General features: G+C 43.0%; 1 protein-coding gene across 3 annotated transcripts in view; it reads left to right on the top strand.

Moving 5' to 3' along the window:
* Positions 1–21,521, top strand: part of serpinh2 (serine (or cysteine) peptidase inhibitor, clade H, member 2) — an 87,438-nt gene extending 65,917 nt beyond the window's left edge. For 2 of the 3 annotated variants that reach the window (XM_028798183.2, XM_028798184.2), the window contains exon 5: positions 21,068–21,521. In XM_028798183.2, coding sequence (XP_028654016.1) covers positions 21,068–21,358 — 291 coding nt within the window. In that variant the 3' untranslated portion in view covers positions 21,359–21,521. The remainder of the gene's footprint in view (positions 1–21,067) is intronic. The other variant, XM_051924085.1, reaches the window with a different exon arrangement.
* Positions 21,522–22,033: the final 512 nt, after the last annotated feature.

Below are 22,033 nucleotides of genomic sequence, written 5' to 3'. Positions count from 1 at the left end.
CCTTCTTTCGACTTAATTCTTGGTTTCATCCGCTCTCTTAACCTGTCTTTCAAGGAGTTAGTGCCTAACCTAACAGCACCGAACACACAGCAGGAACCAGACCTGGAGGGGATGTCTGCTCATCACACTTTTTTTATACTTATACAGTATTCATTTATCCTTCCATTTTCTTAACCACCTTTTTCATCATTGTCTGTCTTGGTGGCATTGGGCACAAGACAGGAACCAGCTCTGAACTACAGTAGATGCCAGTCTATTACTGATACAGTGTGTGTGTATTACCTTTGGATCGATACCAGCTTTTAGGCCTCAGTACCAGTACCAAAACTGTTAAAAAGCAAATAACAGATAACTACAAACTTCAGCCACCCTGGGGCACCATGCCACACAACACCCCTTTCCGACTGGTAGCATAAAGATGGTGGCGTGTCCCCTGTAAAGTCACAGTCGTGTCGAACCAATGGGAAGGGGTTGTCCCATGTGAAGTATCGATCATGTCATAGCATGTGGTTTGGTGAAGTCGACTACAATTCTAAGCACCTTTTCCTCAGCTCCTCCATCAAGTGTCGAGTGGAGGAATTTGACATTTACTTCTAGTGCCAAAAATCCTGAAATGCTGTTACTGTACCATTTTAAATTTTGGGTTTTTCTGTACTTTTGCAGTACCAGTATACCATGCATCCGTAGTACAAGTATAATACAGTCCCTATTGAAATCATCTTATTCTGTCAAAATCACCTTTTTTCTTATTAAACCAGGGAAATAAAAGTAAATATTTCCATTTTCAGTTGCATTTACATGTTATTACTCTTAACATCAAAGTAATAATAATAATAATAATTCATTACATTTATATAGGTTCCTCCCTGTGTGGATAGCGCTTTGAGTACTGAGAAAAGCGCTATATAAATGTAATGAATTATTATTATTATTATTACGTTGATGTTAAGAGTAATAACATGTAAATGCAACTGAAAATGGACAAGTAACGTTTTTTAAAAATCGTAAATGATTGTTAAAATGTAAATAGTGATCAGCCCTTAAAGTAACCCTTATCAACTTGCTCAGGCACAGCCAGTCACCTTCTAGACTACACACCAAACTAATTGCCCCCCAAATAACACCAACTGTCTTGGCTCTGATTGCTTCAGAATAAATCTGGCTTTTCCTTGAGACTTCCAATGCTAATAGGGCATGGGAATGCAAATAATTCCCTGTGGTTGGAAAGATGTTTTCAAAAGGCCTCCAGGATGAAGTTGTGTGAAGGTACAAGTTGGGGGAAAGGCACAAAAAGAGTTCTGAGGCTTTAACTATCTCTTTGAGTACCATTCAGTGAATTATTAAGAAGTGGAAAGCATATGGCACCACCAACATCGTGCCTAGATCAGGCTGTCTCCAAAGTGGATGACCAAGCCAGGAGGATATTGATCAGGGAAGCTACCCAGAGGCCAATGGCAACTTTGAGAGACTTACAAGTGTTTATGGCTGAGACTGGTCAGTCTGACAACTTTTACACAATACTTCCCTGTATGGTAGAATGACAAGAAAGAAGCCTCTTGTGAAATATTACTATTCTTAGTCTTGTTTGCACTTTGCAAGAAAATCTTGAAGATTCTGATGTCCGGTGGCAAAAGGTTTTATGGTCAGAGGTGACCAAGATTTAAGTTTTTTGACTGAACTCCAAGCGCTATTCTTGGCAAAACCCAAACTCGGCACACCACCCAAAACACATGCTACCTAACGTGAAGTATGGTGGTGACAATATTACATAGTTGGGGTCATTTCTCTTCAATGGGGACTGAGCAATTGGTCAGGATTGATGGAGAATGGATGCTGCCAATTACACACTCATTTTTGGCAGAGGACTGCAGGTTTTCCTCAATCGGCTGAAAACTGGCTGATGGTTAACATTCAAAGCACGTCAACAACCCTGGGCACATTTGTTCATCCATACTTTCATTTTCTTAATCCCATCCTAGAAGAAAAGCAGGAACCAGCTCTGGATGGGATGACCCTCCATTGCAGTGTACTATCTCTCATTGTCTCTTTACTGACCTCTCTTAATCCGCTTTCATTGTCATGGGCCACTTTGTCCAGCAGTAGTCAAGTCTAAGTGAGGTGCCAGTCCATCAAAGTTCCTACTTAGGCTCACACCTGCATTTACTCACAGTGCACAGTTAACTTTTAACCTAACAGGTGCTTCTTTGGGATGTTGGGTAAAGTGACACAGTCACAGACTCAGCATGCAAATGCTACAGATGCAATGGTGGAATATAGTCTAGATTTCGACCTAGAGGGGATATCCAGGTTACCTGGCTGTCTTTCCAAGGCTAAAGGGTAAGAGATGTGGAGCCAACCTTAGGGCTCTTTAAAGTACAACCTGCAGTTCCAGACTACTGGTCATAGCACCTGGTGTTGAGACTTTAATAAGTTTGGTTACCTGTTCATGGCCATTACCCGACAGTCCTGTATTTAACTTCAATTACCCTACTTAGCCCTGTCAGTAAAACCCCTAAGGCACCTTACACCCCCGATGAACGTGTGAGACCAGAAGGATATGAAAATCTATGCCAAATTGCCAAATTGATATAAAAGTGTATTTAGAACACCACACAGATAAAATACAAAGTTAAAAAGACTAAATGTAAAATATCAGTAGAAAAAAATATATATTCTTACAGCATTTTAGCAGTGATGACACAGATTTAGTCCTTTTCCATCTTTAAGATGATCTGTCTCTTTTATAAATTGCGTTCCATTTTTATAAGAAAAAACTACACAAAATTTTTGGATCCCCGTCAGTTGCTTAACTTTTGTTCCACCCCGGACTTGCCCTTCCATGATGGCGTAACAAATAATGTATTTTTTTTATCCCAGCCTATCAAACATATAATTAAAATATTTGTCTTTTTAGCATTAAATTAATTCTGATTGCATGCATGTTAAGCTTCACACTTATTTTCATTTAAACAGCATTACCAAGATTTAACATGTAATGATTTTTCGAAGCATTTTATCTGAGTAATCAAACAGTTCAGTTTTTCTTCAATCCCACACAGGAAGCTGAAAAACCGTTCAGTTCAAGTTTTTCAAGCTGTTTGCCACAAGAAAGTATAGAAGGATTGCTTAGGCCAAATCTTAGTATGACAAACAAAAGATCAAACTTGAGAGATTACCTTGCAGAAAGTGCCAAGAATTGTGCCACCGTCATTCTCGCGTTTCGGTCTGTTATACAGTCTGCAATTGCTCTGACTGGTCAATCACAATTTTAAAAGCCACATTTTTTAAGTTAGCATTTGGATGTTTCCAGTCCATGTCTAACCCAATCCGGTTTTTAGGCCAAGCTTTCGCCAGTGGACTAGGGTGGTCTGTACCATGCATCAGTCCTTTGTAACTTGGGTCACTCAAGCTCAGTTTTAGTTTAGAAAATAAACATTCATTTCATTGCTTCCCCACCCCTACCAAGTACACATGTTTACTATGTTGTGTTCCGCAGAAATGCGTCATAACACCCATCCATCGTATATGAAGTCAGCTTATTCCAGGTTGAGGTTTGTTTGATCACAGCTTCACTTGGCTTCTGGGTTTGTTCCTATAATAAACGATCAGCGTCTCTCCCAGTAGCGCTAATGGTGGCCGTTGACAGCCCACTTTGATCATAAGTGTTTTCTGGTCATTATCTATGGCAGACATGCCGGGTGGACACACGTCACACATGCAGACACATTCAAATAAATGAGTTTGGAGATCAATGAGTGTTGGAGTGGAAATGAAAATCAGATGAGCTCGTGACCTCGTAACCCTCACGTTTGACGCCGCTTTTTTACAATTGAAGATGTGTAAATGAATGTGAAGACACCGCCTGGGGGGGATCCAACGTTGACAGGCAGGTTGACAATTAAATGTATTCATTTTAGTGCTGATTAAATGGCAGACAAGATAGAAAGAAAAAAAAAGTACAAAACTGTCAAAAATTCAGTGAGGGGAAGAAGAAAAAGAAGAAGCAGGGTGAGTGAAGAACAAGCCAGGCCAGCAAATTGTGTATTAAGGCGATCATTCACAGATGGGCTGATTCCATTGTTTCAGCTAATTGAATTTTGAGTCCACCATAAGAAGGTACAGACTTAGCCCCTCTGGAGTAAGTAAAAGACATTCATCCAAAGAATAGACGCCTGCCACTTCAGACTTGCAGCTACTCTTGTGAAAATTGCATGTGGATGAAGAATTGTGGAGCAACAGTCACTGCAGGCAGTGGGACCTTTGGGAGTAGAGGCGGCCAGCTATCGGCCTCCTGATACCAATACTGGACTTTGAGCCCAAAAAAACGCAAGCACTAATGTGTCCATTTGCATGCCTCGGCTTTTATTTTGCACGTTTCTTTCTCTCTTTTTAATAACCAGAGGTTTCCGTAAATCTGCTTGCTGCAAGGAGGCAAATGTTTAGATAATTTTTTCTGACACATGACAAAGTGCACGGAGTTTAAATACAGACAGCTTGAAGGCTTTACAAATCCTCGGAGGTTTGTGTTGCTGAACCGAGTGTTTTAACGCAATTACCCATTTTTGCCTGGAGGCATATTTAAAAATAATTGGAAAGGCAGGCAGAAAAAAATAAATATATAAACATCTAGCCAGACCAGTCAATAAATATGATAAATAAATCTGTTTGTCTTTGCTCAATGATTCTTTTCAGTCTCTGACCCTGTATTTGAACTTTCCTTTATTTCTTATATTAATCCATTGATTGAAGCGTGTAGAGTCACACTTATATGGTGGGGGGTGGAGTGTGGCGCAGATCTGAGTCGACTGTTCTGAGTCCATTAAGGCACACATCTTGGATGGTAGACCCGTCACTGTTGCCTTGTGGCTAAGATACTGGACTTTAAACCCCAAGCTGTCAGTTTGATTCCCATTGTGTGACCCTGAACAAGTCAACAAACCTGCCTGAAGGAAAACTGTACAAATACAGTTGTAGCACATCCTGATCATGTACGTCACTTTGAATGAAGGCATCAGCCAACTATACACTGTATTCAGACCCCATCATGTTTTTCACATTTTACTGTTTTGCAGCCTTGAGCTAAAATCATTTAAATTCTTTTTTTCCCTAGTACCTAGTACCCCAGAATGATAAAGTGAAAACAGGGTTTTAGAAATTAATGCACATTTATTACAAATAAAATACTGAAATATCTCATTGACAGCAAGTACTCAAGATGCTTTGCTATGACACTTGAAGTGTGGCTCAGGTGCATCCCAGTCTATTGACCATCATTGAGTTGGGTCTACACCTTGTTTGGAGTCCAACTATGGTTAATTTAATTAATTCGACATGATGAGGAAAGGCAGACACCTCCAAGTCTCTAGAAGGTCACACAGTTGACCGTGTATTAAAGCGAAAAACAAATCAAGAGGTTGAAGGAATTGCCAGCAGAGCTTAAAGACGGGACTCTGTCAAGAACTGGGGCAGGCTACAAAAAAATGTCTGAAGGTTCCCAAGAGCACTCTTTCTAGAGCTTGCTGCTTAGCCAAAGTAGCAAAGATCACCAAGAACCCTGTGGTCACTCTGACTGAGCTCCAGAAAACCAATGATGGGAGAAACATTTATTAGAACAATCCAGACGAGAACAGACCATTCAGCCCAACAAAGTTTGCTAGACCTATCCAATTAATTCTTTCAAAATAACATCAAGTCTAGTTTTGAAAGTCTCGAAGGTCCTACGGTCTACCATACTACTTGGTAGCTTATTCTATGCGTCTATAGTTTGCTGTTTGAATTGAATCTTCCTAATATTTATGCAAAGTTTCCAACTGTGTCCCCATGTTCTTGGTGAACTCTCTCACATTCTTGATCCACAGGACTAATTCCCTTCATAAATTTAAACACTTCAGTCATGTCTCCTCTTAACCTTCTTTTGCTTAAACTGAAAAGGCTAGGCTCTTTTAATCTTTCTTTATAATTCATCCCCTGTAGTCCTTGACCTCAGCATAGTTGTCTTTTTTGTAGCCTGGCAAACAAAGTTGTACACAGTACTGCACCATCCACTTGAATGTGGGAACAGTAGGGAACGCCACTGAGCCCCCAAATCCTAGACACACCAAGACCCAACACAATTTCGGGTTCAATAAAATTGATTTTTAATCCACACAGCTCAATTAAGAAAATTATTGTAGCCATTACACAGACTTAATTGTTTGCCTTCCCTCTCCTTCTCTCCTCCAGTAAGTTTTGCCTGCTGCCTCCCTACTCTGACTCTGTAAGGTATGGCGGCAGGATCCTTTTAAGCTGGACCGGTGACACATTGTGGCTTGTGGGCAGTACCTCCAGGTCATACGGAAACCAGGGAGATACTCCCTGGCAGTGTCCTCTGTCATCAACCAAGGACACCTACAGGGCTGTGCCTCTGGACTCCAATTCCCATGCAGCCCTGCAGGTGCCCAACTGGAACCACTTGAAATGGACACTGCCACCTATTAATTTGTCGGATGAACTGCTCTTGGCTTCCAGCTCTCATGTGTCCATCCTTTCTTCCAGCATCCCAGCCAGGATGGGAATTATAAGGACGCAACCTGGCCATCCTTCCATTATGGCTTCCTGGTCAGACAAGAAATCCTCCTCAATCCTGCACACTTACAAATGATATAACTTCTAAGTCCTTTCCAGTGTCCAGGAAAGTCAAGCAAGTTTGTATCCTAGCACTTACCCACTATACTAATATACTTTTAAACATTGCACTGAGGACATTTAACTCCACACTAGGGCTGATAGTAAATTATTTAACCTATCTAGCCTGTGAGCTGAAAAAAAAAAAAAGTTCTCAAGGTCCGTGAGATGCCATTTGCTGATGATGCTGCTTTGACATCGCACACAGAAGTTGGACCTTGCAGACTGTCTCTCCGTACTTTTTGAGAGTTTGGGTTGATCATCAGTTTGAGAAAGACTCACATTCTGGCCCAGGGTGTGAACTCTGTTCCACACAGCTCCAGTGATGGCTGCCCCCTTGAGTTGATGGACAGCTTTACTTTCCCTGGGTTAATACTGTCCAACTCATGGCATGATGCAGAAATATGGTGCCTTTGTAAGTATTCACCACCTTGTTAGTTTCCACATTTTATTATTATACAACATTTAATCACAGTGGATGTAATTTGGCTTTTTTTACATTAATCAACAGAAAAAAGAGTCTTAAATGTCAAAGTGATAACAGATCTCTGCAAAGTAGTCAAAATTAGAAATATAAAACACTCATTAATTGATCACACAAATATTCACCCCTCAAAACAAAAATGTAGAAACATGTCTTTACCATAATTCTAAAAATATCAGAGGAATCAAAACACTGAGACTGTGAACCAAATGGAGATTCTGTGCAGTTAAAAAGTATTTGCCCCCTTCCTGACATCCTGTTTTTGCAGATTTACACCAAATAATAACCTCAGACATTTAGACAAAATGCAATATTAGAAAGAGGGAACCTGGGTGAACAAACAGTACAGCTTTAAAATCATTACTTTCTTTATTCTGCAAACAACTTTATTCAATACTCCTGTGTGTTCCATTTACCTCAGAAGTCGGATGCTGGAACATCACATCACACCCAAGGTTGACCACGTTCCAGTAAAATATTCAAAAAACCAATACGGACACCTCCAGGAAAATTTTTGTTACACTTGCTCTTTTGGAATACAGACAACTACTGAACAGTACATTATGCGGTATTTTATGCATCCAAACATAATAGCAATGTGTCCACAGATAGAGGTTGGACAGTACTGTGTGGATGATATATTTAATGAGACACAAATACACAGAGGTGCTAATGAACAGTACAATACTATATTGTTCACTTCTGTTGATGTGCAGTGCAGCCATCTTGAATATTGAAGTCATTGTTGGTGAGGCTCTCTCAATCTCCAAGTCGGTAATCCAACTTGTAAGCGTGTTCCACTTGAAACTTCTGGTTCAGTCATCTGAGTCTAAATATTAACTTTGGTCAGCAGGTTCAAAGACCAAAGAACTTAAAGGACTGGAGTCATTTCAAGTTCATGGTTAATCGCCAGAGCTGGGGGAGTCTAATCAAGAACAATTGTTGGAGCAATGTCAATTTCATAATCAACCTGCGATGAGCCACTGTGACCCTCTTCACAAACTTCAACCCATTACCATGAAATGCAACAGTAACTCATGACCCATAGTTTAAGAAATCCTGTGATAAGGAAAAAGCAGGTCTGAAGTGCATGAGATCTAGTTCATCCTGCAGTCTTTGCTGCCCTGTAGTCTCCGAAATCAAACACCCTAGAAACACCAACTAACATGCTGTTAGGTTTTTACCCCTTGATGTCAAGAAAGCTTCGAAAGTGTCAGTCTAGACCCCACCATCAGTAACAAGGCCTCCTTTATTTATTGGTATATTTTAGAGGAGTTGTACCATTTTTCTGAAGGAGAGCATTGTGCAATGAGTGAAGCCCCCCCACCACCCACTTAAAAAAAAAAACCTCACACTTTTGTATAAAAACCATAAACAGCTCCGCCTTAAAGTAGCCCACTCCTTAACAGAGCAGTAAAGTGTATTCTCATCATCAGAACAAGACTACTTCATCCATTCAACTATGCATGTTGTGATTGTTTCAAAAGTATCAGGACATCCAAACTTCACCAAAATCAATCAGATACCACCCCATCTATCAGTCAATTTGCCTGATCTGATTGTTTCAAGGGCAGAGGATGATAGGGTAGTGGTGGAGGGGATAAGAACAAGGAAGAAGTGGTTGGAGATGTGTCAGATGATATGAAAAGAACAGGCCCCACCATGAAGCATGTCCAGGACCTTGGCAGGTGGAGGAAAAATATTTGGGGGACAAAATTTGCTTAACCTGGGCAAACCCAGAAAATGGCTTCTAAACTGGTGTTGGTTATCTTAGCTCTCGAGAGCTGCATCCTCTCACAGCAGTATCAGCATTTTGTAGAGCACATGGTCATTAAGTGCTTCAGAATGTCAATGAGTAGAATCTCACCCTTTACTCTTATGCGATCCATCTACTTGTAAGAGGATTTAGTCATTAATTATTCATACTTCTGTGATAATTTAGTTTGGGTTGGCTGTTTAGCTTCCCCCTCACATGGTGGAAATATGGTGTGCCTGTGGTCATAGTGGCAAAGTTTTGACTGTGATCAGTCAGAGTTTCTTGTTGTATTCTAGGAGTAAACGTGTCCACTCTGTTTTCCACTTACTCCAAAGAAGAGCAGTGATCTGTTTTTAATGGACTGAAGGTAGACCAGCAGTCACAATCTTTATCGGTTCCATCAGAATCATGATACAGATTTGCTTAATGTTGTTGTCAGTAGTACACATGTACAGACATCTAGCTCCTTCTTCATGGTCAACATTTTTAAACTTCTCAATTCATTAGTAAACACTTCATTGTTGGAAAAAAAAATTCTTCATATTTTGCAGAAAGCCTTAATATGAATTTTGGCCCTGGTACACCTTCAGCCCATAGGAGGTTTGTCAAATATATTATATTTTTGTTTTTATGATCACTTCTCATTTGAACTTCCCGATTTGATCATCATCTCCGTCATTGTAATAGATAAGGACAGATTGAATCCAGAAGCACTGTAGCAGACACACCATTGTTTTAACCTTTTAAATGTACTTTAGGAATGCAGGATGCCATACCATGTTCAGGAAGCACTGTATCAAAAGCAGAAAATTGCTTTGAACAGGGCTGAAAGTTTGTTACAGTGCTCTCTCACACATGGGCCATTTTGACCTCACCATCAACCTGCACATCTTTAGGAATGTGAGAGGAACTCCAGAGTGTCACAGGAGAACTCATGCAACCTCCACAAAGAGTGCAACCAAGCACACTGGACCCACAAAACAGGAGTACCAACCACAGTGCTTCCATGCCTTGAACACATGAACATATTGTTAAAATACTCTGGGCTATGGATGAAATGAGTTTGTGAAGATCTTGGAAAGAACATAATGGTACTCCGATTTTTCCATCAATGAGATAATATTGAGGTGCAGATTTGAGATGCCCCACTCTTCTGTTTGTGGTGGTTGTGTTTTCTTTCATTTTTCTTTTAATTATTATTTTTCTGCGCTTGCTTTATTAGGCTGTGACTCCCGCCACCCAGAATTAGGTTGAGCAACTCTGAAAACAGATATATGGAGGAATTTTTAAGGTAGCCCTTTGAGTGCCTGTCTGCCCCCTTGTAAGAGGCAGATGTTCAGTAAGAGTAGCAGCTTGTCTTTTAAAGAACCTTTCTAGACTTTTTACTATGCAGAGTAACTTTTCATAGTTTGTGAGTACAGGATTTGAACCATTGCTGTCCCATATTAGAGCGAAATGAGGCTGCCTTTGCTGGTGGATGCATAAGCATGTGTGAATAGAACTGGCACTTCTGCCGCTCTGCCTTATGATGAGGTCACTGATGACATGCTACAGCATGCGCTTCCATCGAAAATGATGAACAAGAGGCAGCAGCCTTGTTACATCCTTGGGACATGACGATGTTCATTTGATACGCAGCATTCTGGTCCATTTCTATCCTCCTCACTATTTCAAAGAGATTATTAAATGAGGGAGCTTTTTATTAAGTAACTCTTAACTTGCCCTTCATTTCAAGTATCTTTGCTGGGAGAAACTCCTTTTGCTCTTCTTCTCAATGGTCTCAGTGACCTTTTTATGTGATATGCTATTACAATGCTTATAGATTTTTCTTTTTGTAACTTTTTCTATATGTCTATATATGTCTATATTAATGTGTTCCTTGGATAAACGCACACTTCTCAAAGAGCAGGTATGCATATTTTGACAAACCGAAAATGTGTGACAAAAACAGGCAGTCATTTATTTTTTAAATGCAGCTTTATTTTTTTTTATAATTTAATATCTACCCATCATTTAGCACTATCTATCTATCTATCTATCTATCTATCTATCTATCTATCTATCTATCTATCTATCTATCTATCTATCTATCTATCTATCTATCTATCTATCTATCTATCTATCTATCTATCTATCATATAGTGACTTTCATATCTAACTAGCCATCATATAGTGCCTTATCTATCTATCTGTCATACAGTGCCTTTCATTTCTATCTATCTGTCATATAGTGCCTTTCATATCTGTCTAGCTTTATATATGTCAATCTACACTAAATGGCCACCAGTATGTAGATTATCCTCTAAATTATTAAGTGCATGTGTTTCAGCTGCAACTATGGTTAACATGAACAAACACTGGCAGTAGAACAGGTCATACTGAAGAATTCAGGGACTTTAAACTTGGCACTACTATAGGTTGCCACCTTTGGCAGAAGTCATTATGTGAAATTTCTGCTCAGCTAGATTTGCCCCAGTGAGGTGTAAGTGCTATTATTGTGAAGTGGAACCATCTAGGAGAAACATCAGCTCAGACACAAAGTGGTAGACCACGCAAACTAACAGAGCAGGACCTCCAAGAGCCTAAGCACATAGTGCATAAGTATTGCCTCTCCTCCACCTCATCGCTCACAGCTGATTTCCAAACTGTTTGAGAAACTAACATCAGCACAACAACTGTGTGTCGTGATCTTCTTGAAATGGGGTTTAATTGCTAAGCAGCAGCACACAGGCCTAAGATCACTGCACACAATGCCAAGCTTCACCTGGAATGGTATAAAGCCCACCTCTGTTTCACTCTGAAGCATTGAAAACGTGTTTTCTGGTGCGACACAGCACACCTCACTATCTGCCAGTCTGATGGATGGATACGGCTTTGGCAGGTGCCAGGAGAATGCTGCCTTCCAGCCTGCATAGTACCTACTAAGGATATTATGATACCAAAATATTTGTATTTCATGCCAATAAAAGAGAATTTTCTTGATAGTCAATACCATGGCATCTGATCCACTTTAACTGTAATTCCCTACTGATGAACTGGACAGAGATTGTACTGCTCCGATGGCTTCTCTTCGGCCTGGATATGCATGTGTAAACGATTATACCACATTGTATATTGGGAGTGAAAACTGCATTTCAACGCAAGTTAAATATATACTCTCTTTCTTTTTGTACCATATTTCTCTCGTGTGACTATTTCCGCCATGGTTACTAAAGGGGTATTGGTTCAAGTATGTCCTGCATTTCTATGAAGAACACAATCCCAGGGAGCAAGTGTCCCCTGCTGGAGACATTCACCAGCTTTTTAATTAACGGAAACTGCATTATTCAAGTGCACAATATTGTGCCTTTTTCTGTAATATATACTAATAGTCACAGCAGATTTAAAATAGTGGTATATTAATCAAGTAGTTGCTTTGTTATCATTAGGTAAATGAGCATTAGCAAATAATCAAAGTACAAGGTAAGACTTGAGTTTAATGTGTGACAGGGGGTGTTATTCTCATAGAGGGGATACCAGCATAGGATTTATAAAGAATCAGATCATCACTGATAGCCTGATTTATCTTACCTTGTGCACATTCTCATTTTATTCTCTGACATTTTCTCAGCCTGTAACTGAAATACACCTCTTAAAATAAACACTGAAAAGAAAAATTCAAACATTATATCCATACTGTTGTTAATTTGTGAATTCCACAGTAGTTAGCATATTTTCATTTAAACTGTTTATAGTTATTTTTGTCACAACATGCTTTTAAATCTGTTTTGTCAGATAATCTGTTACATTTCTAACATTTGATATTGGAAGATTTATATTTGCATTATTATCTGGTGTGACGGACGACCGGCTATGGACTCCGGTCGCCACCCCCAGGCCGCTAGGAGGAGCCCTCCGGACAGCATATTCGTGCCCCGAGTTCCAGCAGGGCCTCATGGACTTTGTAGTGTTGTGACACAGCCCTGCTGGATACCTTGGGGGCCGCCAGGAGTCGCTGTAGGGGGGCTAGTGGGCTCTTGCATGCCCTATAACCCGGGAGTGCGTGTCAGTCACGTGACTGGAGGAAGCGACGTGCTCCCGGGATGAAGAAGAGGACTGTTTGCCCTGACCCGGAAGGAAATAGACTCGTGGGTTGTGCTTAGAACCACTTCCGGGTCAGGAGCTATAAAAGGACTAAGGAAAGCCCAGAACACTGAGCTGAACTGGGAGGTAGGAGGGCGAAGTCTCTGGGAGTGGAGGATTGTGTTTATTGAAGAGTTATTGGTTATATGAATAGTGTGGTGTGTGGAGTGCTTTGTGCACTGTACAATAAGAAAATAAAATATTGTTGTACTTTCACCTGGTCTGAAGAGTGGTACCTGAGGGTTCAAGAGGTGGCTCCACGCCACATTTGCTACACTGGCGTAGTCGGCAGGAGACTCTGGCCATCCGTTGGCAGAAACCTGCATTTAAATATAAATTTTGTTGTGGCAGAGAACCCAGGGAAGGTCCCTCTAGTAACCGCGGAGGTGAAAACTCCACCCGCGACCAAGAGCGCTGCAGCTGTAAGCCAATCTATACAGCAGGCTAGTATGGGGAAGAAAACTGGGAAGAAGGCTGGAATTGTCCAGAAGACTTCTGTCCCGGATCCGGTGGAGATGCTGTGGACTTACCTGACGGGCAGTGAGGAAGATCGGGAGCAGCTCAATACAGAGCAAACCCGAGCGGGACGACAGCCGGAACGGTGCATGATTGCAACTCCCGAAGATTATTACAGGGAGTTGGAGCGTGACCGCATACGTTCCAAGGTAAGTGCTGGGGACGCACACGAACCGCCGGGTGCTTGTTTTTCTCTGTTTGCAGAGGCTTGTCTGCACGAAGCGGACAAAGAGCATGCCCGCCTCACACCTAGACAAGATGAAAGAAAGAAAGCAAGCCAGTCTAGGTGTCCGCGGAAAGGGAGTCCATTGGCTGAGGATGTCCACGTGACCTCGCGCGCCGGCAACCAGGAAGAAGAGCAGTTGGGAGCCGTCGGCGAGGCGAATACTTCCCCGACGCGTCTGCGCTCCCTGAAGGGGAAGGGGACCGCGAGCGAAGCAGCGCCAACAATAGATGAAGGTAAAGAGGGGCGGGAAGTGACTGTAGTGTCTGCCGGCAAAGTTAAAAAGGCAGACCGCAGCCAGCCGCGGGATGCTACCCGTTCCTCTAAAGACTCCATGTCCCAGGAGCCCTTGCGCTCATCAGCAGAACACGTGCCAGATGCGGACGTGTCCATTGGCTCCCGGCTGGAAGGTAAGGGGAACGGGAAGCTACCTTGCCTCCAGCCGAATTAATAAACTATATGACTGTATGGGATCTCAAAGAGGTACTCGACCCCGTAATGGGTTTCTTTCAGGGGATCGAGGACCTGAGGAGACGGTTGGAGGAGCTGGGAGCCACGGTCGAAGCGCCGCTGAGGAGACTGCATGAATACCTTCGGCGGTTAGGCCGTGAAGCCCCAGCCTCGATTGATTCGGCGGTGCAGGTGAGTGAAATCTGCGCCGTATATAATAAGGGGATGCAGTGTGAACCGGCACCGTGTTTAAAAAGTAGCGGCTGCCAAAGCACTGTGAATCCGACAGTCGAATGTGGTACGATGACGGAGTGGTTGGGCAGCGATCCGATAGAACCGGGGCGGCGGTATCAGACGCCGCTCCAGGATAACGCGGACTGTAAGAGCCCGACCCGCGTGATAAGGGGGTTGCCGTTGGTTACCGGAGGGGCGGAGGAAGTGCCAATCGAACCGGGGCGGCTGGATAGTGCTGTTACCCGGAGCGATGTGGTACTAATGACGCCGCCTCCAATAATACACAGGACAACGGGCGTGCAAACAGCAAAGATGCTCTCTCTTTTTCATTGAGAGCCTCACGCTGTGCAAAAGCCCCAGAAAAAGAAGGAGATCCCCGAATTAAAAAGAGGGTCTCCTAACAGAGTAAAGAAAAGGGCGGAGAGCAGCAAAGCGGCCGTTAAACCCTCCTTGGCGGAGGACAGGGTGGAGCTGACGGAATTCCCGAGGTGTTTCTGGTCTCGGGAAGAGAAGCCAACAGGAGGACGTCGGCGGTGCTACAACTGCCGGCAACCGGGCCACGTGTGGCGTAGTTGTCCCCGGAGGACAGGGGAGCGGTGGAATTGCAGATACACCGTTCCCCCAAGGTTCGCTGGGGGATCTAGACAGCAGAACCACGGCCCGGATCTCGCGTCCTCCTGGAGGAGGACGTCCCTCGCGGGAATCAACGCTCCGCCCCACTGGTCGTCACTAAGGGGGAGGGACTGTGACGGACGACCGGCTATGGACTCCGGTCGCCACCCCCAGGCCGCTAGGAGGAGCCCTCCGGACAGCATATTCGTGCCCCGAGTTCCAGCAGGGCCTCATGGACTTTGTAGTGTTGTGACACAGCCCTGCTGGATACCTTGGGGACCGCCAGGAGTCGCTGTAGGGGGGCTAGTGGGCTCTTGCATGCCCTATAACCCGGGAGTGCGTGTCAGTCACGTGACTGGAGGAAGCGACGTGCTCCCGGGATAAAGAAGAGGACTGTTTGCCCTGACCCGGAAGGAAATGGACTCGTGGGTTGTGCTTAGAACCACTTCCGGGTCAGGAGCTATAAAAGGACTAAGGAAAGCCCAGAACACTGAGCTGAGCTGGGAGGTAGGAGGGCAAAGTGTCTGGGAGTGGAGGATTGTGTTTATTGAAGAATTATTGGTTATATGAATAGTGTGGTGTGTGGAGTGCTTTGTGCACTGTACAATAAGAAAATAAAATATTGTTGTACTTTCACCTGGTCTGAAGAGTGGTAGCTGAGGGTTCAAGAGGTGCACAAGCGCTATACCTGCTACACTGGTAAATAATTTACTAAATAGTAATATTTTACAGATGAATCAAACTGATTCAAATTTCAAATGTCACAAACCCCAGGAACTTCAATTGTCCTTTTTTAATGTCGATCCCAACTACTGACTTGTCTGCTTATAATAATCGATTTAAGAACTGTTGTTTTTGTTTCACTAGTTTCAAAGTATCTTAAATGAGTGAGCAAACTTTGTCATTATTGAGCAAATCCAGAATTAGAATATTAGTGGACTGATGTTACTTGTGAACTGTAATTTAAAGACCAAATTACATTTGCCAATGTACCGTTCAAATATGTGACATATTGGATGTGCTTTCATCAGACTCGTCACATTAGTGTTATACTCTTGAACGTTAGTTTGTCTACAAAACCCAAATGTCTGACCCCATCATGAGCTTTGTAGAATCGTATTCAGTGTGCTGTTTTGTCCGACTGTGGTCTCCACAGTGCACTTCTGTTAACCCAGTACATATTGGAAAGACAATAAATCAATAAATATGTTTTTTTTTGGTATGCATAAATAGAGCAGCTCATTTCATCAGCAGTACAGACGAGCCAAATAGCCACTTTGTTTGTAAGTTGTCTTGATGTTGAGCTGTTCACACTGCCACCTTGCAGTTTCCTCCCACATCTCATAGTCCTATGTGTGACCCTGACACTTCTTAGAAAATGGATGGATGCTCGGACCTGTACAGGAACATAAAGAGAATGAAAGCAAAGCCTCCGTTCCTTTATCGGGACAGTGTAGGACATGGTATTAAAAAATAATCAACCTCAAGGTCTACAAGTTAAACCAATTACAACTTGCATTTAATCGAAGGCGTTAAGTGCTTCAAAGCACACACTAATCTGTTTCTGAGCTAACTCCATAATGCATGTTTTGCCCCCCTTTTTTAAATGCTAAGAATGATTCCAGCAATCGTAAATCGGTGAAATTCTCCTACCTACAGCACAAAGCTTTTCCAGACATGACTTCTGCTGTGTTATTTTTTGAAATGTGTTAATGTATACCCATCGTTCTGCTGATACCAGCATAGGAGAGACATCCCCACCCACAATTACAGCAGCACAGGTGAGCAGAGAGCTGAGGAAACTTTGTGCCAGCAAAGCAGCGGGTCCAGATGGAGTATCGCCACGACTGCTGAAGGCCTATGCGCTGGAGCTGGGGAGTCCTCTACAGCGCATCTTCAACCTGAGCCTGGAACACGGGAGAGTCCCAAGGCTTTGGAAAACATCTTGTATCACCCCAGTCCCAAAGGTATCACATCCTAGTGAGCTGAACGACTTCCGGCCTGTCGCTCTGACGTCACATGTGGTGAAAACCATGGAGCGGCTGCTGCTTCACCACCTGAGGCCACAGGTATGCCACGCCCTCGACCCTCTGCAGTTCACATACCAGGAGAAGGTGGGAGCGGAGGATGCCATCATCTATATGCTACACTGATTCCTCTCCCAATTGGACAGAGGCAGTGGTGCTGTAAGAATTATGTTTCTGGACTTCTCTAGCGCCTTCAACACCATCCAACCTCTGCTCCTTAGGGACAAGCTGATAGGGATGGGAGTAGATTCATACCTGGTGGCATGGATCGTGGACTATCTTACAAACAGACCTCAGTATGCGCGTCTTGGGAACTGCAGGTCTGTTTGTAAAAAAAAGCAACACAGGAGCGCCGCAGGGGACTGTACTTTCTCCGGTCCTGTTCAGCCTATATACATCGAACTTCCAATACAACTCGGAGTCCTGCCATGTGCAAAAGTTCACTGACGACACTGCTATTGTGGGCTGCATCAGGAGTGGGCAGGAGGAGGAGTATAGGAACCTCATCTAGGACTTTGTTCAATGGTGCGACTCAAACCACCTACAACTGAACACCAGCAAAACCAAGGAGCTGGTGGTGGATTTTAGGAGGCCCAGACCCCTCATGGACCCCGTGATCATCAGAGGTGACTGTGTGCAGAGGGTGCAGACCTATAAATACCTGGGAGTGCAGCTGGATGATAAATTGGACTGGACTGCCAATACTGATGCTCTGTGCAAGAGAGGACAGAGCCGGCTATACTTCCTTAGAAGGCTGGCATCCTTCAACATCTGTAATAAGATGCTGCAAATGTTCTATCAGACGGTTGTGGCGAGTGCCCTCTTCTATGCCGTGGTGTGTTGGGGAGGCAGCATTAAGAAGAAGGACGCCGCACGCCTGGACAAACTGGTAAGGAAAGCAGACTCTATTGTAGGCACGGAGCTGGACAGTTTGACATCCGTGGCAGAGTGACGGGTGCTCAAAAGGCTCCTATCAATTATGGAGAATCCACTGCATCCACTAAACAGTGTCATCTCCAGACAGAAGAGCAGCTTCAGCGACAGAATGCCGTCACTGTCCTACTCCACTGACAGACTGAGGAGATCGTTCCTTCCCCAAACTATGTGACTCTTCAATTCCACCCAGGGCAGGGGTAGGCAACGTCGGTCCTGGTGAGCCGCAGTATGTGCAGGTTTTTGTTCCAACCCAGTTCCTTAACGAGAACTCAATTATTGCTGATGAAGCACATATTGCTTAAGTGACATTTTGATGCTTCATTTTAGTGGTCTCGCTTGTTAAGGTTCTCCAACCTTAATTGCTTATTTCAATCTTAAACTGCTGCATTCAGTGTTTTAATTGCTCCTTATTAGCAATAAGATGTAAAAGACAAAGCAGCCAGCAGTTCTCCAGCTAGCTTTTTTCCAATTACATCTGTGTGTGTTCATCATGCACGGTTTGATTTAATAAAACACTTAATAGAAAAATGTGATAGACTGAAAATGATCTGTTTTAGGCTTCATATCATTTGGATGATATCCTTGGAAAGGAAAAAAATCTACGATATAAGAGCCTTCCATTGCACAGACTAACAAGCCATAAAATTAAATAAGGTCTGAGATTGGCAAGGATTGGTTTCTAATTAAGCAATTGGGTTGGAATGAAAACCTGTAGCCACTGCGGCTCACCAGGACCGACGTTGCCTACCCCTGACCCAGGGGGGTTAACGTTAACATTATTCAAAGTTATTGTCTGTTATACCTGCATTTTTATTACTCTTTAAAATTGTTTTTGTATCAGTATGCTGCTGCTGGAGTATGTGAATTTCCCCTTGGGATTAATAAAGTATCTATCTATCTATCTATCTATCTATCTATCTATCTATCTATCTATCTATCTATCTATCTATCTATCTATCTATCTATCTATCTATCTAATGTGGTGTTGTAGCACTGTGAGCCATTTTGATATGCATGTTTTACTCAGGCATTTATAACATATTCTGCTTTCCAGAGTAATTCATCCACTTGTAGTTATGCTGGAGTGCATAACCGATTGACATTTTGGTAATATGGTATATGGTATGGCAAGAAAGCAAGTACTGCAACATTTTTGGCATTTAGTTTTTCACTTGGTACCAGAATGTGGGTTCTTCTGACATCCTTAATGCCTACTGTAAGGTTTGGTGGAGGAGGGCTAATGGTCTTTGGCTGTGAGATTCCTCAGTTTTGGTGAAGGCTGCTGTTAATTCTACATCATACAAAGTCATTTTAGACAACTGTGTACTTCCATCTTTGTAGACCCTTTTCTGTTCCAGCATGACTGTGCTCCTGTGCACAGAGCCAGGTCCATAAAGACATGGATGAACTCTAGCAGCCTACACGGAGCCCTGAATTCAACCTTTAGAATGAATTTGAACATCAATTGTCAGCCAGGTCTTTTAGTCCATCATCAGTACCTGACATCACAAATGCTGATTTGGCTGAATTGGCACAGACCTCTACAGACACATTCCAAAATCTACTGGAAAGCCCTCCTAGAAGACAAGGGGCTGTTATATCTGCAAAGAGGGGGCAACTCCATAATAATGCCCATGATTTTGGAATGGGATTTCCACCAAGTTCATATACTGTAGATGAGATTACTTTCCTGTTTGTAATGGTAATGGACAGGTTGACAGATGAGGTCAGACAGGAGTCTCTGTGGAGTATGATGTTTGTGGATGACATTGTGATCTGTAGAGAGAGTAGATAGCAGGTTGAGGTGGACCTGGAGAGGTGGAGGTACCCACCAGGGAAAGGAAGAGAAAGGAAATGAAAGTTGTAGAAGTAAGATGGAGTACATGTCTGCAAATGAGAAGGGAGGTGGTTGAAGAGTGCAACTCCAAGGAACAGAGGTGGTGAAGGTAGATGTATTTAATTTCTTGGGTCCAACAATCCAATGCAATGGAGACTGTGGAAGAGAGTGCAGGCAGGGTGGACTGGATAAAGAAGAGTGGCAGGAGTGATTTGTGATATAAGAGTGACTGCAAGAGTGAAAGGGAACGTCTGTGAAACGGTATTGAGACCAGCTATATTGTATGGTATGGTTTGGAGACTGGGGCACCTATAAAAACACAGGAGGCTAAGCTGGAAGTGGCAGATTTGAAGACACTACAGTTTTCGGTCAGAGTAACAAGGGTAGACAGGATTAGAAATTAGTATATTAGAGAGACATCACAGGCACGATATTTGGTGGCCAAGTGAGAGTCTAGACTGAGATGGTGTGGGCACATGCATAGGAGAGGTGAGGGGAAAAGAATGTTGAGGATGGAACCACCAGGCAAGAGGAGAAGAGGAAGGCTAAAGAGGAGATTTATGAATGTGGTGAGGGAGGATATGAAGGCAGTCTGTGTGGCAGAAAATGAGGCAAAAGTCAGGGATAAATGGAAATGGATGATCCGCTGTGGCAAACCTTAAATGGGAGCAGCTGAAAGAAGAAGGTGAGATGGTCAGGTGTCCGCAAACATTTGGCCATATAGTGTATCTGGGTATGAGATTTGAACCCTGAGCCGTGAATTCATGAGGCAGCAGCACTATTAATTTATTAAAAGTTTAATTTTACAACACATTACTTGCATATCTGTTCAACTCATCACTTTACTCCTATGTGGCTGCAACATAAATAGCTGAATATAGAGCCTTGTACAAAAATCATTCCACCCCTTCAGATGTTGCTGGATCCCAGTTGCTACTTGCACATCACGTTCTCTCTTCTCTAATTTTTTTCTATAACATTATTTGTAATCCTTCATCATTTGAATCTCAACGTCAGGACAGCCCTGGAAGGCTTCTTTAAAGGTTTGCTGCTTCTTCATGATGCTTCCACACAGATGTGACACTTGCACTCCTGTTAAGGGCTCAGATTGAGTGTATGATAGCCCACCGATGCTCATGCCAATGATCTGTCCAGACGTTTTTATTTCAAGCACTTTTATTGATCTTTATCTCCTCTCCCTCTGCAGAAATATCTGAAAGATCTGGGGCTAACAGATTCAGTGGATGAGGAGAAAGCCGATTTCTCTGGAATCACCAGTGACGAGCATCTGCACCTCGCCAATTATTTGCACGCTGCCACGCTAGAGCTGGACACACAAGGTGGAACCTCAGACATTGAAGAAGAACTTCAAAAACCAAAGCTGTTCTATGCAGACCACAGTTTCATCTTTCTGGTCAGAGACAATGAGACAAACTCGCTGCTGCTGATCGGAGCTGCGGACAGTGCCGATGGGGATGCCTTACATGACGAACTATGAGCCAATATGTTGGCCTGTCACAACTGAATGTTTTCTGTGCATTAAAGAACCTGAAAGCTGTTTTTTCTTTTCTACCATAATTCCAGCATTAAACTTCTGGTGAATTTGTTAAATTATGTACAGAAAATTCAATTTAAATAAAGTAAAAATATAAAGTTGCTAATTCCGTGCCAGTCACACAGGAAAGGAGCAAGTGAGCCTAAATGAAATGAAAATGGGCTTGATGTGCCCGATGCTGCCAGGATGGGCTCCACCATCAACCAAGCCTGCAAGAAGTGGGATTGAACCTACACTGACCACAGTCGAATCAAACTAGCACCCACTCTCCAGAAGCGCCTATTCCATTAAAGGGGCACAGACAGTCACATGAGGTACATTCAGCCCACTTAAAGTCATAAAGTGACACTAAGAATGGATATCATGGAGATGTTAGACCATAGCTGGGCATCACGGATCAAGGTCCCTATTGCTGTCTGGTGGGCACATTGTGCCATCATGACCTCTTCTGAAAGCAAGTCTCTCAAACCTGCTTAACTCTTTTAGGGCGGATGTCGACTTTTGTCAACAGGAGGGGTTGAGGGCGCATGTCGAGAAAAGTCGACATCCAGGGGTAGAGGGTGACAATCAGCTGTTAATGGTGACAAAACTCACTGTTACATCACAGGTATTCCGTCT

The sequence above is a fragment of the Erpetoichthys calabaricus genome, chromosome 3, assembly GCF_900747795.2.
Source record: "Erpetoichthys calabaricus chromosome 3, fErpCal1.3, whole genome shotgun sequence".
NCBI lineage: Eukaryota > Metazoa > Chordata > Cladistia > Polypteriformes > Polypteridae > Erpetoichthys > Erpetoichthys calabaricus.
This window is presented reverse-complemented; position numbering and strand designations above follow the sequence as displayed.